This window comes from Equus asinus, chromosome 1 (assembly GCF_041296235.1).
Source record: "Equus asinus isolate D_3611 breed Donkey chromosome 1, EquAss-T2T_v2, whole genome shotgun sequence".
NCBI lineage: Eukaryota > Metazoa > Chordata > Mammalia > Perissodactyla > Equidae > Equus > Equus asinus.
In genome coordinates, this window is record NC_091790.1 from 165,766,423 (window position 1) to 165,792,059 (window position 25,637).

Genomic DNA, 25,637 nt, shown 5'->3' on the forward strand with positions numbered 1-25,637 from the left:
GAGTGAGTGAATTACTTAATCTGTCTGTCCTTAGTCCTCTCATCTGTAGAACGGGGTTGATAACAAAAATGTACTCTCTACTTTGTAGAGGTTTTTGTGAGAATTAAATAAATTGATTCCATCCTCAGATACTCTAAACCCTTAGATGCTCGGTGCTCTGCTGAATCTGTGAAAAGTCCCCCTGAGGAGCTTTTCAGGGCCTCACTGAGGTGCAGATCTTCTCTGGGACACTTGACTCCCTTCACAATACTTAACTTTTCCCCAGTCAGGATTCTTGCAGTCTGACAGGCTGTGCTGAAATAATACACAACCTACTGTGGGTTTCTCTCTGCATCCCGCCAGGTCTGCATCCTATCCACCATCACAGTGGATTAATTGCAGCCAATATCCTCTGGACAGTTTTCCAGAGATGCTTATTTGCATTTTCTGATGATTTTTTTTCTTTGATAGCTTTAATCTGGAGAGTAAATAAATTGGAAGAGGTTTTTGAAGAGTTTTTTTATTGTTGAATTGTTTGGCATAATTATTTTTTTGGTTTCTCACCCAGAATTGCAAGCATAATTCATGGGGCAGGATTCCAATAATTCCTTGTGAGAAGCCAAAAGGAATTTTGGAATCCTGCCCCATGAATTATGCTAGCAATTTTGGTGACAGAAATGAAAAATTGTAAAATTCTAATGAGCCTTTGAGTTAATGCCAAGGCAGTTTGTGCTAGTGAAATAAACAATGCCCTGAGAATAAGTTTTTAGATGCATATTGAGAAGAATAAAAGAAGAATTGTATTATTCTCCAGTTCTGTTTAGTGTTCTGACGGTGGTGGTCAAGGGTTTCCCGTGCTGTTTCAATTTCTTGTTCAACAACTAAAGCAGATTAGCTGAACTGGCTATGGTGGGCCTGTAATTATTCACTGAATTAAATAATGATTGGCCATGCAGACATTGTGATTGATTAATCGATTGTGTGCAAATGCCCGCACACTGCCATTCCACATGTATCAGCTTTGTATGTCAAAATACATATGCCTCCCACAATAGGATTACCCGATAAAATATTGCACTGGACATACTTACATGAAAAAATTATTTCTTGTATATTTGAAATTCAAATTTAATTGGATGTCCTCTATTTTTATTTGCTAAATCTGGCAAGCCAAGCCCTGAGGGATTTTCCTCCCCTTTATTTCTGTGTTGCCAAATCAATACCACCTTAAATGTATTGCATCAGGGTAAGTGATGAGCCGGGCCAGCAGGGAGAAGCCAAGGATGAGGTCCTCACCCTCTCATCTCTGAAGAATGCTTCCTTTCTGCCAGGACCTTAGCAACGAGGGAGCCTCTGTCTTTTAAAGGTCTACTTTTCCTTTTCTTTTCTTTTTTTTTTTTGAGGAAGATTAGCCCTGAGCTAACATCTGTCACCAATCCTCCTCTTTTTTGCTGAGGAAGACTGGCCCTGAGCTAACATCCGTGCCCATCTTCCTCTACTTTATATGTGGGCCACCTACCACAGCGTGGCTTGACAAGAGGTGTGTAGGTCCGCACACAGGATCCAAATTGGCGAACCTGGGCCACCAAAGCAGAACGTGTGAACTTAACTGCTGCACCACCAGGCCGGCCCCTAAAGGTCTACTTTTCTGTTTCCCTTAACATTGGGCTGATTTGTAACCAGTGCCTAAGTCAAATACTTGACTCCGTGATAACTGACTTGAACTGAACATTCTATCTGTTGAATAAAATTATTATTACAAAGAGGACAAATTAGGGGAGAGGAATAATAATGGTGATGAGTTTAGCTAGCATTTATTGAGAGCTTGATAAATCCCAGGCATGATACAGGCACTTCACACACATCAACTCTATTAGTCCTCACATTGCTTTGGGAAAGGAATGCTATTATTGTCCCTATCTTACTGACAGGAAAACTGAGGCTCAGCCTAAAGTCATATGTTCTGAAAGTGGAGGAACAGCCTCTTTAAAAATGGTCTGCTGGAGAGCAGCAGATCTCAACTGTGAATACCAGGGGACATTTGACAACGTCAGGAGACATTTTTGGTTGTCATGACCAGGGAGGAGTAGATTGTGCTGCTGGCATCTAGTGGGTAGAGGACAGGGATGCTGCTGAACATCCTACAATGCACAGGACGGCCCCCACAATCAAGAATTATCCAGCCCAAAGTGTCAGTAGTGCTGAGGTTGGGAAACGCTGCTGTAGACAGAAGGGAGGAGAAAAGGGGGAAGCAGCTCACAATTCTACTTCAGTTCCAATTTAACTATGTTACACAGTGGGCTTGTATCTGGAGTAGCCTGTGGCCTCTAGACTGTGAGAGCAGGGGTCAGGGAGAGGAACGTGCCAAGGATTCCACTCATCGATTGCTTACCAGAGTCGGGGATTTCTTGACAATCTGTCTTGCCTTCTCTAGCGTAAATTTCCATGTCTCCTGTAAAAGCAAAGTTAGACAATATTACAATTTGTTCCTCCTCTTTTCTTTCTTTGTCTTTTCTAAAGTTAGGATTTATAAAGTCCTTAAATTTGCAATAAAGAAATTATTCCATAAATTTGTGATAAAATAATTCATAAGAAGGCAATTTCATGTTAATAACCATCTTTATTAAGGGATTTACTTTGTGCCAGATGCCATGCTAAGCACTTTGTAAACTTTGTCTTATTTAATCTTCACAACAGCTCTAAGAGGTAGGACCTTTTTACAGATGAGGAAAATGAGATGCAGAAAAGCTAAGAAACTGGCTGAAGATTGCAAAGCCAGTGTCTGGCAGAGAGCAATCTGAACCCCTGCCCCCCTGCCGGCTATGCATGCTGATCTCCCTACTTGTCCTTCTGTCTGAAAGCCCCGCCACAGGAGGCTGTCAACAGCTGACCTGAGCGCCGTGTGCTGCTGTACCAAAGAAGGACTGGCTACTAGCACGCAAGGTCACACGCCATCTCTCATTCACCTCCTCTTCTCCTAGCTAGACGTCCCCTGTTCTCTTTCAACCATTTTGAAAGCATCTAAGCACATCTTCCAAGTTTACATTGAAACTATAAAGAGGTGGCTAGTCATTACCAACAACTGTCATTATGGAACTCCAAGGACCACTGTGTTGGTGTATCTCTGGGAGAGTTGGAAGAAAAGTACCTTGGGAGTGTAGTGAGGGTTGGGAAAGATTTGCTCTCAGTGCTGCTTCCCAGAGCTTTTGTCCTTCCACTCAGTGCACGTGTCCTGGCCCTGCCACATTCCTCCTTGGCCTGCTCCCTGTGTGCCTCTAACAGAGCATGGGTGATGGTTTGCATGCCTGGGTTCAAACCCCAGCTTTGCTGCTTAACAGCTGTGCAACCTTAACCAAGTTATACTCCAAGCCCTTCAGCATGCAGAGAATTCCTTAACATATTAGAAAGTTCTATTTTTATCATCTGCAACATGGGGATTACAGCTACTTACCTCATAAGGTGCTGTGAAGATTACAGGACATCATTCGTGTGAAGCCCCTAGCTCAGGTCTGCCCCCATAATCCTGTGCTCAATAATTGATAGCTTGATTGGAAACTTCTGTCTTTCAGCCCCAGTTTTCCCTTACCCGAATCAGTAGGGAAGCTGAGATTTGGGGAGAGTGCCCTAGCTCTTGCTCCAGGTGACTGACAACATTGTCCCAGCATTTAAGCAGAAAAAATGGGTCCTGGAATGGGACTTTGAAGCTGGCTAGTCTGCAGGGGAGGCCGCCTGGGAGATGCTGGCCATTGCTGCTGACAGATGTTCATGACTTGAGCCCCTCCTGTGCACGTTCTTCACTCTGGGAGATGCCTTTCTCCACCCTGGAGCTATGTGATGTTCTGAAGACCACAGCCTTGTTGAGCTAACATGAACAGAGGAGTGACCACTCTGTGTGAGCCCGGGTAGGAGTGAATTTTCCAGGTGGTGTTTTAGGAAGAAGGGCAGCAGAGCCCTCCGTGGGCAGGCTCTGAAACCCTCTCCCTGGTGTCTGCCCCAAATCACACTGCCTTCAGCTCAAGTTCAAAGGCTGGCAAACTATGGCACTTGTGTAAGAGGCAGCAGGCTAGCTGACATCTAAGAGCGCGTGTTAGAGACTTGAGAAAAGCAGCTGCTCTTCCGGCGGGTCTGGTTGTCAGGATGCCCTTGAACAGTGTTACGTTTCTTAAAACATTGAAACACCACGGTGTCAGTTGGTGAACAGTTGTGTCCCTGAGCTCCTGAGTGTCCCCACTACTGCCCTGGCTTCCCAGCCTCTCCCTGGGACTTCCCAGAACTCCTTGTAATAAGTTAAAGAAGGGGCCAATGTCATGGTGCGCCTGGTGGGCACCTCCAGACTGCGCTTCAACACCACTCCCTGAGTTCATTCTGATTGGCTGACAGCAGGGCCCAAAGAATTCATTACAATCCTAACTTTTAACATACGAATGTCTTTAATAGAAAGACTGCTTAGGGAATGGCCCCATTCAAAAATTTTTTTCTGGAAATTCCAACAAATCCTGGAAATTCTCCTATTGTATAAAGTAAGCATTTCTGGTGAGGTCGTTATGAGACACTAGATCTGGTTGTGACTTTCTGCTATGGTGCCCTTTTTGGCTGCACTTGCTAGCCTCAAGCTCATTCTCCACAACATTGAAACTTGAAGGTGGTGTTCTTCTGCCTTAATTATATGCCCCGTACTTCTCTGTCTCAGAAGGAAGTACCACTCTGCATTCTAAGCCAAGCTCATCATCCACAGGGCCCAGCACAGTCCCTGCTACATACTAGGTGCTCAATAGATATAGAAACAAAAAGTGCAAGAAAACGTTCATGATACTACATTAAGCAAGGAAAACAGCCTATCAGATTTTACAGAGACAGAAAGAAATCCTGCAAAGAAATATGCCATAATAATTGTGAGTGACAACTTTTTTCTTTTTGTTCTTTCCTGTGTTTTCTAGATTTTCAGTAATAACCACAAAATCAGCAATAAATGCTTTTTAAAAAGCTCTCAGTGCATGTGGCCCTGTTTCTCATTGAAAAAGAAACTGATGTGCTCAGGGTACAGTCATGTGGTGAGGACCCTGGAGATCTGGTGGTGAAGAGATTTCCCTGCCCTCCCAGAGCTTTGGGGCTGGAAGGAGACAGACCAGGAGCAAGTACAGCAAAAAGAAGCGAGACGAAGCAGAGAGAGGGCCTTGGCAAAGTCTTCCTAGGAGAGGTCATGTGGACTCCCTTGAGAGAATCAGTTTGATTTTAATCCAGCTCAGTTCTCTAGGGGGGATCAATGTTTAGTGAGGGATAAAGACAAGCAAAAACAAAGCAGTGGCAAGGGCTGTCCCAAATGCCTCCTGACCCCTCAGTGCTACACTGATTGAAGCTTCTGTGGTCCTCCCTGGAAGGCTGAGGGCAAGTTCATCTGGACCTGGCTTGATCAGAGCACCGCTTTCTCCCACAGTTCAAGTACACTAATCCCGATATCAAAAAGAGAGTCTAGACAAAGGCCTGATCCATTTTCCTTGTAAGAGAACGGATGTAAGGACTCAAAGACATTTGGAAAAGCTAATTTGTTTGCTTGTCTTAATGACAGGCATGGGGGCAAATTGTAAGCCACGTGAAAATGAAGATAATTGCTGTCTCTCCTTGGTAACATTTTCACAGTGTTTAAGCCATTGTTTCTAAGGTATGAGGACAACACTTCCATCTTCTGAAAAATTAAACTTCAGAATGGAGGGTACAACTGTAATCAGCAGTTGGAGAGACAGTTTAGGAATAGACTGTGAGCTGGCTATAAAAGTCTTCTGGTTGGAGCCCTAATGATGTTTATGACTCGGCCAGAGCAATGATGGGAGGCATAAGCTGATTCTCCATCAACAATGAGGAGCTCGGTCCTGGAAGTGCTCGCTTGATCCTGCAATTTGTTATGGTCAAATCTTTTCAGCTTCTCATTACTTTCTCCCTTTGGTTATAGCGTTTCCTTATTCCAGCTTCAAATCCCCTTCAGAGCCTATTTAACACTCTCACGAGTGAATAGCCAAGGAAGCCATCACACAGGCTCACAGAGATATAAGCCGTCATCCTGAAGGCTTATAGTCCAAAGAACCTTGGATATGTATATTGAATTTCCTTACTCAAGAACTCGGAAAATTCCAGTGACAACATGGCGTGGTGCCCCAGAAGTCTACAAAACGGGAGAGGCCGACTCTTTACTTGATCATCCAAGCACATGGTAGCATACATCCATGGAGGCTTGTGAAACATTTTTGTCTAGAATGATTCAAGTGTTCATCCAAACCAGAGCCAGAGCAAAGTCTTCAGACAAGAGGAGAGGCTTGGTGACCACTGACCACTCTTGCTCTCCAGAGGGGTAGTGATTCTTGACCCTGGGCTCTGAGCAGTTTGGATGATGGAAGAGCAAGGGCCAGGCCCTAGCTGCCATCAGTTTCTTGGCCAAAGGAGTGCCCTGGTAGGGTTTGCACTTTGTCACGCATTAGCCAAGTGGGAGTCTAAGCCAGAGGAAGAAAGTTGTCAAATTTAGCAGTTTGAATGTGGGTGAAACTTCCATCTTCAATAGAAGCTCTTTAAATGATGTATAAATCACTACATCATGGTCTCCATTGTTATTTCCTGTTTAGAGTGAATTTCAACTCGAGAGTGTTTGCAGGTTTGAATACTAGTTTCACCATTTACTAGTTGTGGCACCCTGGGCAAATTACTTAAGCACTCTGAGCCTCAGTTTCCTCATCTACAAAATGGGGATGATAATAGCACTTTTTGTGAGGATTGAACAAGACAGTACTTAGAATAGTACCTTGCATATAGTAAGCATGACATTACTGTTAACAACAATTGGTGTTTTTATTTTGGGTTGTTATGTCACCAATACACAGCTGGAAAAATTATAATAATGTATGCTATTTTTTGATGATCCTGAAGACCACCCTGAGAGGAAAGTATTGTTTTTTCCCATTTTACAGATGAGAAAATGGAGGCTCAGAAGTTACATAATTTAATGAGGACCACTCTGCAAGCAAAGCTGATAGCATTCATGTTTCTAGACTGCAACACCTCTCCTGCCGTTGCCGTACAGCTTTCCAAGAATGAAGTAAGCCTGAAATTTTAACACAAGCAGGAAAATATGACTTACGAGGTTTCGTCAAGGCCTAGGGGAATGGCAAGTGTAACTCACATGGAGTGTGGATGGTTTAATGCAAAGGATCACGTGGTCAGGTCACAGCACTGGCTCTGCATGCCAAGGACTTATGCACCTGTGTGGAAATTGGTGTAACCCAAGCGTAGTAGCGAGCATATGCTTGATAACGAAAGGAGAAAGAAATATTCATTCAGTCAGTCGTTTGTGCAATCATTCATTCTATTCATTCATTCCACAAATACTTGTTGAGTGTCCATGTTGTACCATGAATTATATATTAGGGATATAGTAGTGAATGAGACATAATCCTTCTCATCAAGGGTTTTATAACCTGGGAAAGAAGACTGACAGTAAACTGTAATTAGAATATAATGTAGGAAGTATTAATTAGTATTATCCCTATTTTATAGATGAGGTAAACTGAGGCTTAGAGTGGATAAATAACTTGCCCAAAGTCACAGAGTCAGTAAGTGGCACAGTCCAGATTCAATTCAGACTTCTTTGGCACAAAATCCAGGCTTTTAATCCTGCTCTGGGAGACGTTAATAGGTACTAGAAAAGAAAATTGTTGCTGTCATTTTAAATTAAAAAGTTTGGGAAATGCGTGAACTAAATGCTCCTCTAGGAGAGCCACACCACATCTTAGCATGAGCCACTTTGTGGGGAGGAATATGAAAGTCATTTCCCAAACATTCAAATGTTTCAGCCAAAGTGCATTGCACTATATTGATGATGTTGGGAAAAGATGTAAAGAATATAGTGTACGGGGGATGCCCCGCAACTCAATGTAATTTCCCTTGACATTTTAGGAGTATTGGTGAATTGGACAAGACACATTCACTAATTGGGCCTTCCCAGGTTCTGTGATGTTAAAGAATTAAATTCTGGTGTACGTAGGGGTGAAGGAAGCAAAGAAAAATAGTATTTTTAGGCATGAGTTTCTATAGTGAATAATTTTCAGTGATTGAGTTCTCTGCTGTCAATCATAGCAGCAGTGGATTTGAAAATTGCAGAAAGCCCCTTTTGTTCACTTCACGCATTTGACAACAGTGACAGGTTCCCACAAAGGGAGAAAGCCCCTGGAAAGTGCAATGATGATTTTAGATGTGTGTTCTTTATTGTCAGAGAGCAGGCACGTGTGAAGGGGTTTTGGGGTGAGTAGAAGATCACTGATTACTCTGGATCTTTTCTAGAGGTTTATTAGAACAGATTGTTACTCACACCCAAATTGAGTGGTATTAGTTGATTTAAAAATGGAGCAAGATTTAAAGGAGCTGTCTCCAAGGACTTGACTGCCCATTGCAGGCAGTAAGTGCATAAATCACTCCAGAATAAAGCAGACTTGAAGAGGCAGGAGAAAGGGACAGACCGGGCTTTGAGGCAATTTCTATTGTCAGAAGACAAAAGCAGAAAGCTCCTCTGCTTATAAGTTTTATCAAATAGTGGCATGTCTGGCCTTTGTGTGGAATTTGCCATCTATTATTGTGTCTGTGTTCCACTGTATCCCACGGTGGTATTTTCCAGTACATAGGATTTAGTTCCACCAAAGGCCAGTTGGATTTTCATGTTCCAACGTTTCCCAGCTCTGATGACTTGAAGATACGTGGAAAAAATGAAGTCAGATCATGTCACTTTCTTCTTCCAGGAACCAAAAAGAAAAGAAAAGAACTTTAAAAGTAAAAGGAAAAAGCCACCACCTTTAAATGCATTCCCTTTTATCACTAAATGTCTTTTCTTCACACATATTTTACCATTAGCTAGATTTCCTCTTTTCCTTCTCTTAGGCCAATTCCGCATTGTAGAGTGACTGGTGTCAATACCTTTAGTTACACTATTGCTATCCTTTTCTCCAGGCAACACCTCTGAAAAAAGCCTTATTTTAAACAGTGCTATTCCTACCCCACTCCTTTTTCTGACATTATTATTCATGGATTTTACTACCATCATCTCCACCACCATCACTACAAACCACTTCACCACATTTTACAGAATTCTATGTTTCAAGTTCTGTATCAGGCATCATTGTATATACTTTATGCCAACTCAGCAAGGTAGGACTAAACAGTTCTTTTTTTTTTTAGTAAGATTGACTCATCTGTTCCCAATCTTCCTCTTTTTGCTTGAGGAAGATTGGACTTGAGCTAACATTTATGCCAATCTTCCTCTGTTTTTCGTATGTGGGGTGCCGCCACAGCATGGCTTGACAAGCTGTGTGTTTGTCCATGCCTGGAATCCAAACCTGCAAACCTTGGGCTGCCAAAATGGAGCATGTGAACTTAACCACTATACCACTGGGCCGGCCCCAGGTTTGAATGGTTCTTTTTTTTTTTTTTTTAAAGATTTTTATTTTTTTCCTTTTTCTCCCCAAAGCCCCCCAGTACATAGTTGTCTATTCTTCGTTGTGGGTCCTTCTGGTTGTGGCATGTGGGACGCTGCCTCAGCGTGGTCTGACGAGCAGTGCCATGTCCGCACCCAGGATTCGAACCAACGAAACACTGGGCCGCCTGCAGCGGAGCGCGCGAACTTAACCACTCGGCCATGGGGCCAGCCCCTTGAATGGTTCTTAATCCCACTTTATAGGTGAGAAATCCAAGAAACCCAGTGCTGTGTAAATGAATTGCCCGAGTCTTCACAACTAGTGCTTTTGTTTCATTTTGACTGTTTCTTCCCTAGTATCTTGGCATGTGCACAAATTCTCCAGTGCTAGGCTCTATGGGCTATTCTTATCATAGGATATTATCCTATTTTCCTGTTTTTTGGAAGAAGATTGGCCCTAAGCTAACATCTGTGCCCATCTTCCTCTATTTTATATGTGGGATGCCTGTCACAGCATGGTTTGATAAGCAGTACATAGGTCTGCTCCCTGGATCTGAACTGGCAAACCTTGGGCCACTGAAGTAGAACTTAACTGCTTATGCGTGAACTTAACTGCTGCACCACTGGGCTGGCCCTGATATTGTCCTATTTTTAAAATATTTGACTTCTGGCAAATAATCTGGTTAGTCAGCTGGTGGGTATGGTTGGGTTGTCTTGGTCACTTGCTTTGTAACATAGCATTCTAAGCTTTTACTATTACTCTATCTGCATTCAAGTGGCTAGATCAGTCTTGCCCAATGTTATGCAATTAATCAGTTTACTTGTATTAGTTTCTTATTGTAACAAACTACCACAAATTTAATGGTTTGAAACAACAGAGGGGCCGGCCCCGTGGCTGAGCGGTTAAGTTCACGTGCTCTGCTTCGGCAGCCCGGGGTTTCACTGGTTCGGATCCTGGGTGTGGACATGGCACTAGTTGTCAGGCCACGCTGAGGTGGTGTCCCACATGCCACAACTAGAAGGACCCACAACTAAGATATACCGCTATGTACTGGGGCGGGGGGGACAGTTTGAGGAGAAAAAGCAGGAAGAAAAAAAAAGATTGGCAACAGTTGTTAGCTCAGGTGCCAATCTTTAAAAAAAAAAAAAAGAAAAAACCCCACAAATGTATTCTTTTACACTTCTGAAGGTCGGACGACTGAAATGAGTCTTAGGAGGCTAAAATCAGATGTCAGTGGGGCTGGTTCCTTCTATAGGTTCCAGGGCAGAATCTGTTTCTTGCCTCTTCAGTTGCTAGCAGCTGCGAGCATTCCTTGGCTTATGGCCTCACGGCTCCGACCTCTAGTTCTGTTGTCACATTTTCTTCTCACATTCTGATTCTCCTGCCTCTCTCTTGTAAGGACTCTTATGATTACATTGGGTTTATCCAGATGATCTGGGATAATCTCCCCGTCTGCAGACCCTTAACTTAATCACTCCTGAAAAGTCCCTTTTGCAATATAAAGTAACATTCACAGACTCTGGGGGTTAGGATGTGGACCTCTTTGGGGAGCCGTTGTTCTGTTTACCACACTGTTCATTCAACAAATAGTTATTGATCAATTAATAAGTGTAATGAACTATGCCGGGCTCTGGGGAAATCTCAGGGAACAGCACGTGTTTGAAGAACAAACTAGCCAGCTTATCTGCTTTCATGGGGTTTACATTTTAACAGAAGGGGGAGACATTAAATAATAGTTATACAATTATTTAGCTTATTGTGCAAGTGCTTAATTACAATTGTAATAAGTTCTGAAAGGATGGAGTGCGAGAAAAAGAGAGGAATTATGAAGGACCTGGCTTACTTGGGGCATCAAAGAAAACTTATTAGAGAAAATGACATCTGAGCTGAGCTCTGATCTGGATGATTAATTAGGTAAAGATGAGGGCCAAGAGTGGATGCTGGGAGACCCGTGATTAAAACTTCAAAATTCAAAGTACCTTTTAGAACTATTCAATTCACTAGGCTTATTAGCTTTTCTTAAAGTAAGGGAAGAAAGAAACATATTCCTAAGAGAGAAATAGTTGGCGTTAACTTCTCAAAAGCAGGCAAGAAATTTTGAAATCTTGAATACCATCTAAGTACCATCCTTGGAATAATTTGATTTCCTCTGCTTATCAAAAGTCAAGGAAAACTTGACATTTACATTATTATTGCTATCCTTTGAAGATTCTTGAGATCTCTGTGAGTTTAATGACCTCTAAATAAGTCTTTAAACAAGTCTTAGTAGATAAATTCTCCAAGATTCTAAGTAAGGGCTTAACCCAAAATATGGCTTGGAATCTCTGTCAAGATCCTTTGAAATGCTCAGAGAAATGGTTGAACAGGAGATCCAAGCACAGTGTTTCGTGTTTTCCTCAGTTCCGTCAGAGTTCTAAACCTTCAAGTCTTCAGGGAGCCATTTAATTTAGCGGTCTCTGATACTTAAAGCCTTTCTGTTTCTGTGATAATTTCTAGTCTAATGACCTTCAAAGAGTTTTGTGGAGGCAAAATGCATAAGAGGTGGATGGAATCTCATTTCATTTTCACTTCTTTAATTATGACAATGGGATCAGCATTTCCCCCTACATTTTTGGTCCTTTGATCTTCTTTTTCTATAAACCAATTTTTGTGGCATTCACTCATTTTTTTCTTTTTGATTTTATAAGAGCTCTTTGAATTGTAGGGAAAATAATTTTTTATGTGGCATATTACAAAAATATTTTCTCAGTTTGCCATTTGTCTTTTGACTTTGTATGGTAGGCTTTTACTAGTCAGATGTATTCATATTTCCTTTTATGATTTTTGGATCACAAAATAAAAATAAAATTACTCAGACTTTTCTTCTTTTATGGTTCTATTCTTTATGATTCAACCTTTAGTTTATTTGGGGTTCATTTTAGACTAGGTAAAGAACAGATAAGCATCTAGCTTAAATTTTATTCCCAAATGGCTAGTATTTAGTCCCGTCCATTTATTGAGTAAGCCAGTGTTTTACCACTGATTTGAAATTCTATTTTTATCAAAAACAAGAATCTCAAATGCATGTGCTTATTTTTAGACACCATATTCTGTTCCATTTTAAGCTGACTTTTCTGCATCTAGAAGGCTATAGTCCCCTGTCATTTATCTCATTGTTCATAATTTTCTCAGATGTTTAAAGAGGAACTTTAAAAACATTGTCAAGTAAACAACTCTACAACCAACAAGTTGCTTGAATTTTCATTTCTCATCTGTAAAATTGGGATAATGGAATAACCTTGCAATTGTGTGGGAGGATTTTAGATGATGTGTGACAAGTACTTAGTCCAGCTTCTGGTATGCTCTAGCCACTCAAATAGTGGTTGTCATTGCCTTTAATTTTTCAGCCCCTTATGTGTACCTAGCATACAACAGGAGCTTAGAAAATGTATATTATGAGAATAAAAGAATGACTGTCTATGCCTTAAAAGCCTATCAATTTCACTCAAGACACTTTTGACCCTACTACCATTTCTGGTCCCAGTTACCAAAGATGATTGCCTTCCAGGCACAGCCATGGGTTTACTAACTGAGGTGGTTTGGAAACCTTTATTAACTCTTCCAGAACGAGAAGGTACACAAAAATGTTCCAAAGCTGTAGATTATCATTTTCTTGAATGTATGTTTCCTTCAAAAACAACATTTGATTTTTCTAATAGTTTGCCAAGTCACAGCTGAAGATCAGCTGCCACTCAAAAAGGAAACTGCCTTAACCTAAAAGTTTGATAATCACACTAATGACTTCTTTCTTGTTTAATAGTTTGTATTCTCCTAGGCTTAGATGTGTGAGACAATACTCACATACTATACAGAGTTAAGGTAGAGGACAGGGAAAGAGCACATACATGCTGGGGAGGCTGACCAGACAACCAAATGGGAAGAGAAGCTTAATTATTTCTATTTAGTTTAGGGTTTGAGTTATGACTTTGCTAGAATTGTCCATGGCAGTAACCATGGAGCCTCCAATGTAATGACGATGAAAGAGGAAGTAATTCCCTTTCCTTGTTTGACATAGAGATTCTGTTCAACTGGGAGCACTTAATTCATTTTTATTTTCTGCCCACCTTCCACAAAAAAGGCAAGTCATAATTATAATGCTGAAATGACAAATGCAGACTTCAGAGATTTGGGTCTTGTAAAACTGAGATGGATTAAAGAAATTTACCCAAACACACACAGACTGTATTGAACAAAATGGAGCTCAGGATCAGAGATTACTTTTCTTGAATAAGAACAACGAAAAATAATTGATGGTTACTAGAGAGTATTTTGGTTTTAAATAGGAGAGACTCTGAACTCCAATCTTCTTGCCAATCTAATCTTACTGCTCATTCATTGACTCATTGTTTTCAATCACTATTTATTAAACACCTACTTGATTCCAATGACTGTGGTAGCCTCTGAGAAAATGCCTCTGAAAGTTCTCATTCATGTGGGGGCTCCTCAGATAATAACCTTAGGTTCTTGCCACAGAGAAATAACTCAGAGATGCATTTCTCAGGGATAACTTTAGCCTTGGTCAGAGAATAGGACTGGAAAGGACAAAATGGATGCCCATGATGAGTCAGCATCATGATTGGGCAGAAAGATTAGCAGTAGAAAAGGGCCAAGTCTAGATAAAGGGACCAAGACATTTTAAGGCTTAGGCTGAGTCTGTGAAAAAGATAAAGAACAAGAAGCACTGGCAGTATAGACACCAACAAGTGTTGGGAGGGAATATAGAGATAAAGGGCATTATGAAAGCATTACTGTCCCTATTTTACAGATAGAACTGGGTTCAAATGTTAGCCCAATTTTTCAATACACATTTATTGGGCACCTGTAGTGTGCCAGCAAGAGGCACACTGCAAGGCAGTGGGATAGAGACCTGGGTCAAGTATAGTCCCAGCCTTACAACTCATAGTCCAGCAGTCAATCTCATAGACACTTAAACCAATGACTAAATGCAACATGGAAAGTGTGATGATAGCTGTAAGGACATGATATCATGGGGACCAAGAGGAAGGGAGTCTAATCTACACTGGTGTGGGAACATGGGTGTCAGGGATAGTTTCTTGAAGGAGGTAACAACTGAGCTGGGTCTTCAAAGACGAGTCAGGGAAAGGACATTCCAGGCTTGGGGAAAAACAGGAGCAAGGCTGGGAGGTGAGAGCCAGCAGGATGTGATGGGAATGGTGGAAAGTGCTATGTGGTGGAGGGAACAAGACGAGGGAACTCCTCAAAGAACCAGGCTGGAGAGGTAGGGAGAGGCCAAGTCATGGAGCTCAGCCTTTATCGTGAAGTTGGTGGGTGGCTTCAAAGGGATTTAGGCAGGGATGGAGCATGGTTGAGTTGTAATTTTGGAAACATCCCTTGGGTGTCTGGATTTGAGAGGTTCAACACTGGAGGTAAAGATATCAGTTAGGAAGCTGATTCAGGACTCCATCCTAGAAACAACAAGCTCCCAAACTGGGAAGGTGGAATCAGGAATGGAGACAGGGGACAGACTAGAAAGAACTATTTAGATGGGTGAATAGTGGTATCAAAACTGAGATATGTAATACAGGAGGAGTGGCTGGTGTGGGGAAAAGATAATAGTCTAGCTTCTGACATGTTATGTTCAAGGTATCTTTGGGACCATAACTGAAGAAATTTATCTGGAAGCTGTATGTACTGGCTGGAGTGCTGAGGAAAGTTTTGAGCTTTATTTGTGAACCTTGATAACAAGGAAAAACATTTTGTACACTTACGATGATCAGTCACTTGTATAGGAATTTTTACATTCATTGATTTAATTCTCACATTAGCCCTGTGAGCTAGGGTCTGCTATACTCCCCATTTTACAGATGAAGAAACTGAGTCACAAGGAAGTTAGGTGATATATCTCAAATCACTCAGCAAGCATGTGGTAGAGCCAGAGTCATTTGCCCCGGCCGGCTAGTATGAGAATCCATGTGCTTAGTCACCAGATTATCCTGCCTATAATCACTCAGGGAGAAAGCCAAGAGTGAGCAGAACCCTGGCTGGGTGGATTGTGATGCCTAGGAAGAGAATAGAAACCCCTCAAAGAGACAGACTAGGTGCAAGGAGAACTAGGAAAGGGCAGAGAAGTTTCTGGAAGGGAGTGGCAAGTAGCATCAAATACAGAAGATAATGGATAAAAACATCCTTGGATTTGGTGTTTAGGTCACTGGAGACCTTAAGGAGCAGTGTTTCAGTGGAATGGTAGGGCTAGAGGCCAGACTGCAATAGGCTGAGTAGCTAGTGAGAGTTGATGAAGGGCGCACAGAGGAAAAACTCTCCTCTTTTGAACAGACGTTTGGATGGTGATGCTGATGCTGATGATGCTAAATAACACTTATTTAGTACCTATTATATGGAAAGTACTCTTCTAAAAGTCAATCTCCTGCCTCACCTATATATAATAGCTACACTTATATGCATGTATGTATGTATACATATGCATAAATACATACAGAGATGTATATTAACTTGTTTAATATTCATAATAACTCTATGAGGTCCTAGGTCCTAGGTCCTAAAATCTCCATTTTATAGATGAAGAAACTGAGGTCCTGAGCCATTGAGCAGCTTGTCTAAGGAGAGAAAGATAGTAAGAAGTGCAGCCAGGCTTTGAGTCCAGGGGTCAGGCTCCAAGATCTGTGCTCTTAACCACCATGTTGAACTGACCCTCAATTAGAAGCGAGAGAGAAACTTGATTGTACTTGGAGCGGAATGGGGGTCCTGGGAGGGTTGTTTTCATATTTAATTTTGGGGATGGGAGAGACTTGAGCAGGTTAATAAGGCATCCTCTTTTTCTTCCATGGGTGTAGATAACTTTAGTGCAACTTTGCGCAATTAGTCAGCACACTGTTATGAAAAAATCCATAAAAAAGGAGTGAACTCTAAATAGATTGGTTCTAAAAGCTCCAGTTCCCTCAGCCCTTCTAAGAGGCCTTCTTCCTGGTGGGTTGGAGACTAGAAACCCAGTAATGGAATTTAAGTTAATGAATCCATCAGAAAAGAGGCAGAAATCAAGAAATGTTTGGAAATCAAGGAATCAAGGATGGTGCTAGGGACTAAGTGGAGACATATGACTTAGGGTGTCTGGGAGGTCACCAGATGACAAAGAAAAGGTCAGCAGGAGAAGACACAATACTTTCAGGCTTGGGCCAGGCTTCAGTACAACCGTTCTCACTCTTCAGTGCTCATGAGAAGCTTTGCAGGAGTGCAGATGCTCAAGCCCCACCCAGGAAACCTGGAGCAGATGCCCTAAGGTGGGGCCCTACGTATATTTCTGAAAACTGCTTTACATTCTAAAATAAGCTAAACATTTTACACTCTGGTATATTCCATGGAGACCAGATAAATCCTCACAAGGGAGGAAGTAAAGAAAACACATGTTCAGAATTGCCCTTCTCATCTTATCTTTCATTCAATAAATCTTAGGAAGCATCTACTATGTGCCAGGCACCGTGCAGTCCTGGGAATATGATGGCAAGCCTGAAAGACATGGTCCCTGTCCTCAAGTGCTAGTGAAAGAAATAAACAAAGTGCTGTGAGAGAGCAGGAATGGAGACTCTCTTCAGGTAGGTTGGTCAGGTAAGGCCTGTGTGAAGATGGGACTTTTCAACAGGAACCTGAAGGAGAAGGCACTGGCCATGCAAAGAACCTGAAGAGTTCCAGGCAAAGGGCTCAAGCGCTAGGCGCTGGGGCAGGTGAGGCCTGGTGTGCTGGGCCAACTCTCACTCTACCTTGAAGATAGTCACCTCCTATCCCCTGAGGAGAGCCCACCCTCCTCCACTGAGGTTCCTGTTCCTTGTGCACCCTCTGTTAGAGCACTTGTCTCTTCATCATAGTTTGTTTACAAGTCTGCCTCCCCTGCTAGAATCACTATTTGCATCTCTATTGCGTGCCACATTTGCTGCAATATTATCCTACATAATTCATTCTAAACAAATATTTGCTGGCTGAGAAAAGAAAAACAATTATTCTGTAGACTCTATGGGACTTTAGGCAAGTCTTTCAATTCTCTAGGTTTCAGTAGACTTATTTATAAAATGGGGGAGTTATATCCATCCTGCAGAGTTGTGATGGTTAAAAGAGAGAAGTTACTTAAGGTGCCTGGCATTGAGATTGGTACACAGTAAGTGCTCAGGAAATGTTCACTGAGGCGTGACTGACTAAATGAGTGAAGGACTATATAATTTAACTGGTAATGAGAAAGTTGAGATACTTGTGCAAGATTCTTGGAAATTAAGCTCTTCCGAATATTTCATTAAAACTAAAACCAAAGCTGCCTTTACTTCCCTCTGACACTGAGAACTGGCTACTCTGAATGTGCTCCATAATCTATGCCAAACACAGGCGTGCTGATGTGAAGAGCTGGAGGAGTGAAGTCTGAAGCCCTGGGTTGAGTCCAGGTTCTACTCACTAGATGTGAGAACTGGATCAAGACCTGAAGCCTCAACTGCCAAATATGTTTGATAATTATACCTATAAAAGAGAGTTTGGCCCTGTGATACTAAAGTTGGAGACATCAATATGAACTCATGTCCACACACAAGCAGATGGATGGATACATGGGTTGTATATGTATATACTTTACTAAACCCTCCACTAAGAAGATCTAGAAGCAATGACATCCCAGTATCAATGTGCATGCCCAGCACTCAGATCTTGGTTTCTAAATGCCATTCTCCAATAAAAGGAACCAGGTCTCCTTAGAGAAATGGTAGATTCTAGAGCTGGGACAGAAAAAATACAGGATGATTCTGGATCATCTGGCATTATCAGAAAATAAGGAAGTGCTCAAACAAAAAGAAAGAAAAAAAAAAAAGAAAAAAAAGAAAAAAGAATGGAGTCATGTCAAAGAGACACAGAGGCCAACCTGAAAGAGCTTCCAACGGCCAAGGCTGAAAAAATTTGAGTGAGAAAATAGCTAATATAGTATTGAATTATAACTCAAGGTATAAAATACATGTGTAAAGTCTAAACCAATATAAATAAATGACTGAACAAACAAATAAATGAGAGAGAAGAATACATCTTTGCAGAATTCCAAATAATATATGTAGATACTCCCTCCTCTAGGAGGCGAGCTGGTGCCCCCAGATCCTTTGAGTGTGGGCTGGACTTAGTGACTCAGTTTCAAAGAACAGAGACAAAGAAAAGGGAAAAATAGGGAATTTCCTGTGGGAAAACCTGGCAAAGATGATCCTAACCAAGTGATCAAGGTCACCATCCCCTCGATGTCCTGTGGGCATCATGTACCCTTCACACAATTTGATGAGAAGGGCACTTGGTCTCTGTGGTGTTCTTTTCAAAAACCCGTAACTCTGTCTAATCAACATAAAAATATCAAGCAAATCAGAATCTGAGAGACAGCCTGCAAATGTAGTTAAGCAGTAGCTTAACCAATACTCTTGAAAACTGTCAAGGTCGTGAAAAACAAGGAAAGATTGAGAACCTGTCACAGACTAGAGGAGACTAAGGGGACATGGCTGCTAAATGCCATGTGTGTACTGGATTAAATCTTGGAACAGAAAAAGCACATTTGTGAAGAAGTGGTGAAATCCAAATCAAGTCTGGAGGGGAGTTACTAGTAATGTACTATACCAGAGTAATGTCGAGTTCTTTTGTTTTGATGAAGTCATGTTAAGATGTTAACATTAGGGGAAACTGAACTTGGGTGAGGGGTGTATTCTCTGCAGTATCTTTATAACTTTTTGCAAATCTTAAATTATCCCAAAATAAAAAGCTTATTAAAAAAACAGAGTTTGGGGAAGATGAGATGAAAACCCATCTGAAAGCACGTTATGAGCTCACAGAGCTCAGCACATCATTATGAGCGGAAGGGCAGTGTTGACTGTACGGAATGAAATTTAGTGATTAATGAATCTTAGAAAATGTTCAATTTCCTGTCCATCTGTAATTTTTTCTAAACCTTACTACCTGAGATCTTCAATTAAAAGAGATGCCAGATATTTTATTAGATACTTAATGTTTAAAAGATAAAAGTAAATTCTTGAGGTTAGCTTGTTTATTTTCAGTTGAACAACAAGAATTTTTCACGTGTCATTTTCTCATAAAAAGAGTGCAAACTTACTCCTTCCTAAACCCTTTTATGTCGGCTTCCTGGTAGGTTGCATTCCAGGGAAACACGAATTCTCTGTGCATGCATACACTCCCACACACTCAGCCTTGGCGAGCTTCTGATTCCTGCAGAAATTAGATGCACTGTGGGAAAAGCTGTTTCAAAGTCTGGATTGCTTTCCTAAGACAGCGGGTCTCCCTCACAGCAGTTTAAATGAGTTGGAGGCCCCAGGGAAATAAGGAGAATCCATCTTCACTACAGCACACATTCTGAATATAATTCTCTTTTAATGTGGATCAAAGTTGCGTGAAGCAAGCCTTGAGTATGCCTGTAAGGTGTTTGTAAATGCAGCTTGTCCCTCCAGCTCGGGGGTGCTTAGGAAGGGGTCTGTTCAGTGCTATAGGGTCTGCCCTGGGATTTCAGAGTTAGGGGACCCAGGAGGGAGGAGCATAAAGCTGAGGAGACTCCAGGCTGCTCCTGGCCCAGTCAGGGGCTGTGCCCTGTAACACTCTGATCTAAAAAAGAGGTTTAAAGAGCGACAAGGTACACATAAGTAACCACATTCAACTTTCAGCTGGAGAGCTGTGGTGTCAGATTCTTGCTTAGGCACATGTGGGTGCGTATGTGCATACACACACACACACACACACACACACACCTCCCCCCCACCCCCCAGCAGCAGGCAATGCCTTGTTTTGTGTGCAAATGAAAGGAGGAATCGTATAAATCCCCCAAAGTAGGTAACACAAAACCATCTGGGTGGTCTTTACAATGCAGTCTGTAATTTTGTTTTTTCTTTTCTTTCCTTTCCTTGTTCTCCTCTCCCCACCTCCCTTTTCCTGATGCCAGTTGAACACTGTAGATTGTTTCTTGCTTCAATTAATTATGGATGGAATTTTTGATTTTTTAGCATATGGTAGATAAGGGTATGGAGATGTGGCTAATGGTTTGATAAGAAGTGGGTCTGGAATTTCAGCTGCATTATGGATGATGAATAGGAGGCTCCTTAGGATCCCTAAATGCTATTCCACCTTTTACTTTTGGCCCCACTAAAGCCAGACCTCTGTTGTTTTACACTGCTTGGTTTTGCCTGTAAGCTCCCTGGAGCAGAGGGACCCCCTCCATCCCTCCACCTGGCAGCGTGCATTTCTCGGGGCAATGGCTTGCATCACACTGTTTATATTTTGCTGGAATCTGAAATGCGTAAAAAGCAAGACATTGAGGACGGAGAGTCCTGCTCGTGAGCAATTGGCTGGCCCAGGAGCAGGGGTTCCATGGAAAGTATCAATACCCCAGGAGTATCAGTGAGGCATAGAGCTCAGTGGCAAAAACTTGAGCTTTAAAGACAAACAGACTGTGGCTGAATCTCCTTGTTGCCACTTACTAGCCGTGTAACGTGGGCAAATCCCTTAACTTCTCCTAGTTTCAATTTCCTCATCTGTAAAATCAATACACCCTCAAGAGCACAGTTAAATGAGATCATGCATGTGAAGTGCAGGGCCTGGTATATTACCCATATACCGAGTACGTGTCTGGCATGATGGAGGCAGCAAAGATGGGCAAGACACACACCTGTCGCCCTGATAGGCTTACATCCTAATGAGGAAACCTATGTAAACTTAATATCTTAACATCTTTGTGCCTCACTTTCCTCATCTATAACATGTGGACAATAACAATATTTACCACCGAAGATGAAATGACTAATATATATAAAGCATTTAGAACAGTACCGGCACATTGTAGTACTGTAGTCCAAGAGGTATTTTGTGTTGATGGTTGACAGGAGAGTTAAGATTTTATGGAGAGGATTAGGAATTATTTTATGGAGAAGGTGGCAGTGAGATGAGCTGGAAGGATGAGCATGGTGTTGACAGGGCATTCTGAGTGGAAGGAATGATTAAGAATGAAGGTGCAGAGGTGGGAAGGTTGGCGTGGGCTCAGAGGAGAGCCAATTGCTCCTGTTTGGCTGCAGCATGGAACACACAAGGATAATAGTGGAAGGAAAGTTAGGGAAGGCTTTTGGAAAATCTTAAAATGCTAAGTAAAAATTTTACTTCATTGGGTAGGCAATGGAGATTATAAGCTGGGGAAATAAATATGATCAGAGGGACGCATTGGGAAAATTACTGTGGCCATGAAGTAAGGAAAATCAGAATTTACATCAGTGATGCAAATGAGAAGCTAGTGGCACTTCATTCCTTCATTCAACAAATATTTCTTTGTTATGTATAAGGCATCATCCTAGGCACTGGGTATACAGGGTGAACAAGACCGAGTCTGTCCTCCTGGAGGTTACAGCCTAGGGGGAGAGAGAGAGAGACAGGCAATCACACAGGTATATCATTTAAAACAAGGGGAGCTCAATGAAGGAACCTACGGGAGCTTTGACAAGAGGGTTATGTAAAAGGAGTCAGGGGTGGTTTCCCTGAAGAAGTGACATGTAAGCCGAGATCTGAAGGATGAGGAGGAGTCCACCGAGTTGAAGGACAAGGCAGAAGCTGCTTTCCAGGCAAAGGCATTGGGGTGAGATAACAAGACCATATTTCTCTTCTAGAAAATTATTTCTGCGTCAGTGTGGAAAATTTATTGGAAAGAGAGCAAGAGCAGATTTGGTTGGAGAGTTACATCAAAAGATAATTGTGTGAATGCTTCATGCAATGGTACCGTCACACACAAAAACACAGATGAATCTCACAGGCAGAAGAAGCCAGACACAACGAAGGACATATTGTACGATTCCATTTATGGGAAATTCAAGACTAGAACTTCATATAAATGAACAAATCTGTGGTGATAGACTTCAGATTGGTGGCTACATTGGAAAAGTAGGGTAGAAAAACTGTGTATGTAACATTATCGTAACTCTAAAAGAAATTAATATAATAATTTATTTAAGAATTAAAAGGAAAACATCCAACATTTTAACATGGTTTTTTCTGGTGGTGGGATTTCAGTTGACTGGTGTGAGGAAAGATCAGGGTGAGGAAATCACCCTGAGGGGATTTTCAGAAATATTGACACAAGATTAAGAGACAAACCAACCTCTCTGAGCAGAATGACAGGTCTGCAAATCTCAGTTCTGTTCTAAGGGAGTGACCTTCAGCGAGTTGCATAACCTCTTTAACCCCCAGTTTCCTCAACTTTAAAAAAGGGGTCCTAACGGTGCCTTCAGCCCAGGACTATTTGGGGGATTAATAAGATGAAGCGTAAGCACAATGAGTTTTCAGTAAATGTCAGTTATTGATATTAAAAGAAACCTTGGGGGCAGAAGAGAGTGAAGCTGTCCACATTAGCTCCCACTGCCCCTCCTTCCTGGGTCATCTGTAGAGAGGGAGATTGGCCATGGGGGGTTCAGGGGGAGGGTTAAGGTCCAGAACAGCAATCCGTAGGGGAATGTGAAGGGAGATGACCAGGGAGCAAGCCCAGCTGGGGCGGAAACTGAGCATTTCTGGGGTGAAATCTTCCAACTCTTTCCCAGCCAAAAAGGATGGTTGAAATGTGTCTGAGTTGGGAATTGAAAAGGGGGTTGTGACGGAAAGACAAGGAAATGATAATTTGAGAATAAACTCCATGAGTATAAAAATAAAGAATGTCATTTTAAATGAGAGAGTTTAAAGTTGAACATTTTGTGACTATGTATAGCTGTGGGTGTGATGTATATGTAACATGATGTTATTTAAGGAAATCACAGAACCCATATCACTTGCCTTTGTACATAAAGGCCCGATTCTTCCGTACTTTATCAAACAGCGAATATTATGATACGATACCCACATACTATTTGAGCACATGAAAAGTTATTTTTCTTTAATTAAAATTAACTGACTCTTCTAGAAACCAGTGGAGCCCACAGCTTCTTAGGGGAAATTTAATTGGTGCTTAGTCAATGACCGAGGAAGCATGAAATGCACAAGTATGCCAGGTATTTGCATCTCTTTCTTCCTGCTCAAGGAGACAGGCTTATAATATTTAATACTGTCAGTCAGCAAAATCAGGATCACTGGTTAGGCCACAAAGTGTTAAACTGGCTTTGTTTCAATGAGAATAAAAAGGAAATTACAAATAAAACAGAAACTTGTTGTGTTATATATAGAAAACCTACATTCTGGGAGAGGAGGCATAGAAGTTTTATTTTATATTTTATTTAATTTTTACAGGGAGTTTCTGAAAATCAATATTGTGAAGCCTAACTGCGTTTAACACGATGCTCTCCTTCAGAGTGTGGGCAGGAAATTGTGTCAACATTGCAGCCTTATCTCTGCCTGCGTTCCAATTAAAAATTGTTCAACATGATATAATGTATGCAGGCTATTCTGAACAGCCATCTCTGAATAATAATGATATTGATAATAGTTATATTAGCTACCATTTTTATTAACACTTTTATGTAGCAGGTATTATGCTAAGCATTTTATTTGTAATAGATCACTTAAAAGCAAAGAGGGAGGTATTTTAGGTATTTTATTATATCCATTTTTTGGGTGAGAGCAATAAAGCTCAGACGAGGGTTGCCAACTGCCCAGGTTTTCCAGGGTGTGGGACTTTCAGTGCTTATACCAGGAAAGTCATGGGCAAACTGGGGTGAGTTGGTCACCCTATAAAAATGACTTGCTTGATTTTTAAGTGGTAGAGAGAGATTGAAAACTCTTCTCTCCTTAGCTGGTCAGATTTCCTACCTACTGCCAGCCCAGCTCTCGATCACAGTGCATAATAGTTAAACAGCAAAGACACTCTTTGGCAGCATGGCCGGGGAGGGATCCAGGTTGAAACTTGGCAATATTATTTCACATGATGTAATTGAAAATGTCATCTTGTCTTTCCCTGTCCCCAAACCACTGAGCAAGCAAAGCTGAGCCTCCCTTGACAACATTTCCAAAGGGCTGGCATGTCACCTTAATCTGACATTCAGCGTGAAAACCCACTCACCTTGGGGAGGGGGTAGAGGTGACACAATGGTTGGCCAGGGTCCTGTTTACAAAACTCCAGGGTGTGACACACCACATCAGCATTCTTATCCATGCTAAGCCTGGAAGGAAGCAGGACAAAACAAAGGCTACTTCAGATCTCTCAGGCATTAGGAAACAGAAGCTATTTCAAAGAAAGGTAAATCCCCAGAATGGATTGCAATACCCTTAACTCATTGCAGCACAGCCTTTGAGTCCAGGCCCGTGTAGCTGCTGGATCATAATGATTTCCTACCACGTTGCTCTCTCCTACATTTAGAATAAGGTCCTCGGAGTGGTGGGGAGGGGGCACGAACAGCACTGAGCTGTGGATCAGCCTCTCACACAAGCGCTGTGATCCTTTTCAGGAGCAGCCACAAATAAAATTAGGAAAGGAAAAATGGGCAGTGGTGTAATTTGATGGGAACAATATTTGAAAGTTTGCTGGGCCTTATAGAAAAAAAATCATGTATGATACTGCCTTAAACACCTAAAATTATCTCCTTAGGCATAATCCAAATTATCTCTTTTCCTTTAAAATAAATATATTTCTTTACCTTGTAGAAGAAAATATAATATTGTTGACTCTTTCCCCTGGGGATAGTATAAGGATAGTGGTCTTCAAACAATTCATTTATGTCTAGATTTGCAGGGGCTGAGACAAACCTTTCAGATTCATTTTCTACCTGACACCCTCTAAACTCTTCTTAAATGGTGAAGAATGAGTATAATGTGCTGCTTCAAGTGAAGGAACAAGTAAAGTATGGACTTTTAGTAATTTTTCTAAGTAAATTACCAATTCAAATCCAAACCAAACTGAAGCAAAGCAACAAAAAGAAAGAACCCAGTGGCATAGGTTGGTAATATCTGGAGACTAATCTTGGAAGAACAGTTATAGATTCTAGCAGATACTTTTTGGGTTTTTTTCCCCAGCTCACATGATCACTTAACTGTCCCCCTTCACCCATAGGGGTGGGTTCCTGGCAACTGTCTCGTATTTCTAGGCCAGTTAATTGTACCTCATTAGACTACTGTTCAAGTAGGTCCAATCAGATTCTCTTTTATGGAAACTTGGAATTGGTGTTAAGAAGTTTGAATCCACTCTGGGCTGCTCTCAGAATAATAGGAGCTATAGTGACTTGGGACTGTAAT

At 41.6% G+C, this 25,637-nt stretch overlaps 1 protein-coding gene across 5 annotated transcripts in view; it reads right to left on the reverse strand.

Moving 5' to 3' along the window:
* The window catches only part of AOAH (acyloxyacyl hydrolase), a 180,343-nt gene that overhangs the window by 111,282 nt on the left and 43,424 nt on the right, over positions 1-25,637 (reverse strand). For all 5 annotated transcript variants that reach the window (XM_070511887.1, XM_014840719.3, XM_070511882.1 and 2 more), the window contains 2 exons: positions 24,469-24,568; positions 2,372-2,431 (listed from right to left, as the gene is read on the reverse strand). In XM_070511887.1, the coding sequence (XP_070367988.1) occupies positions 2,372-2,431; positions 24,469-24,568 (160 nt within the window). The remainder of the gene's footprint in view (positions 1-2,371; positions 2,432-24,468; positions 24,569-25,637) is intronic.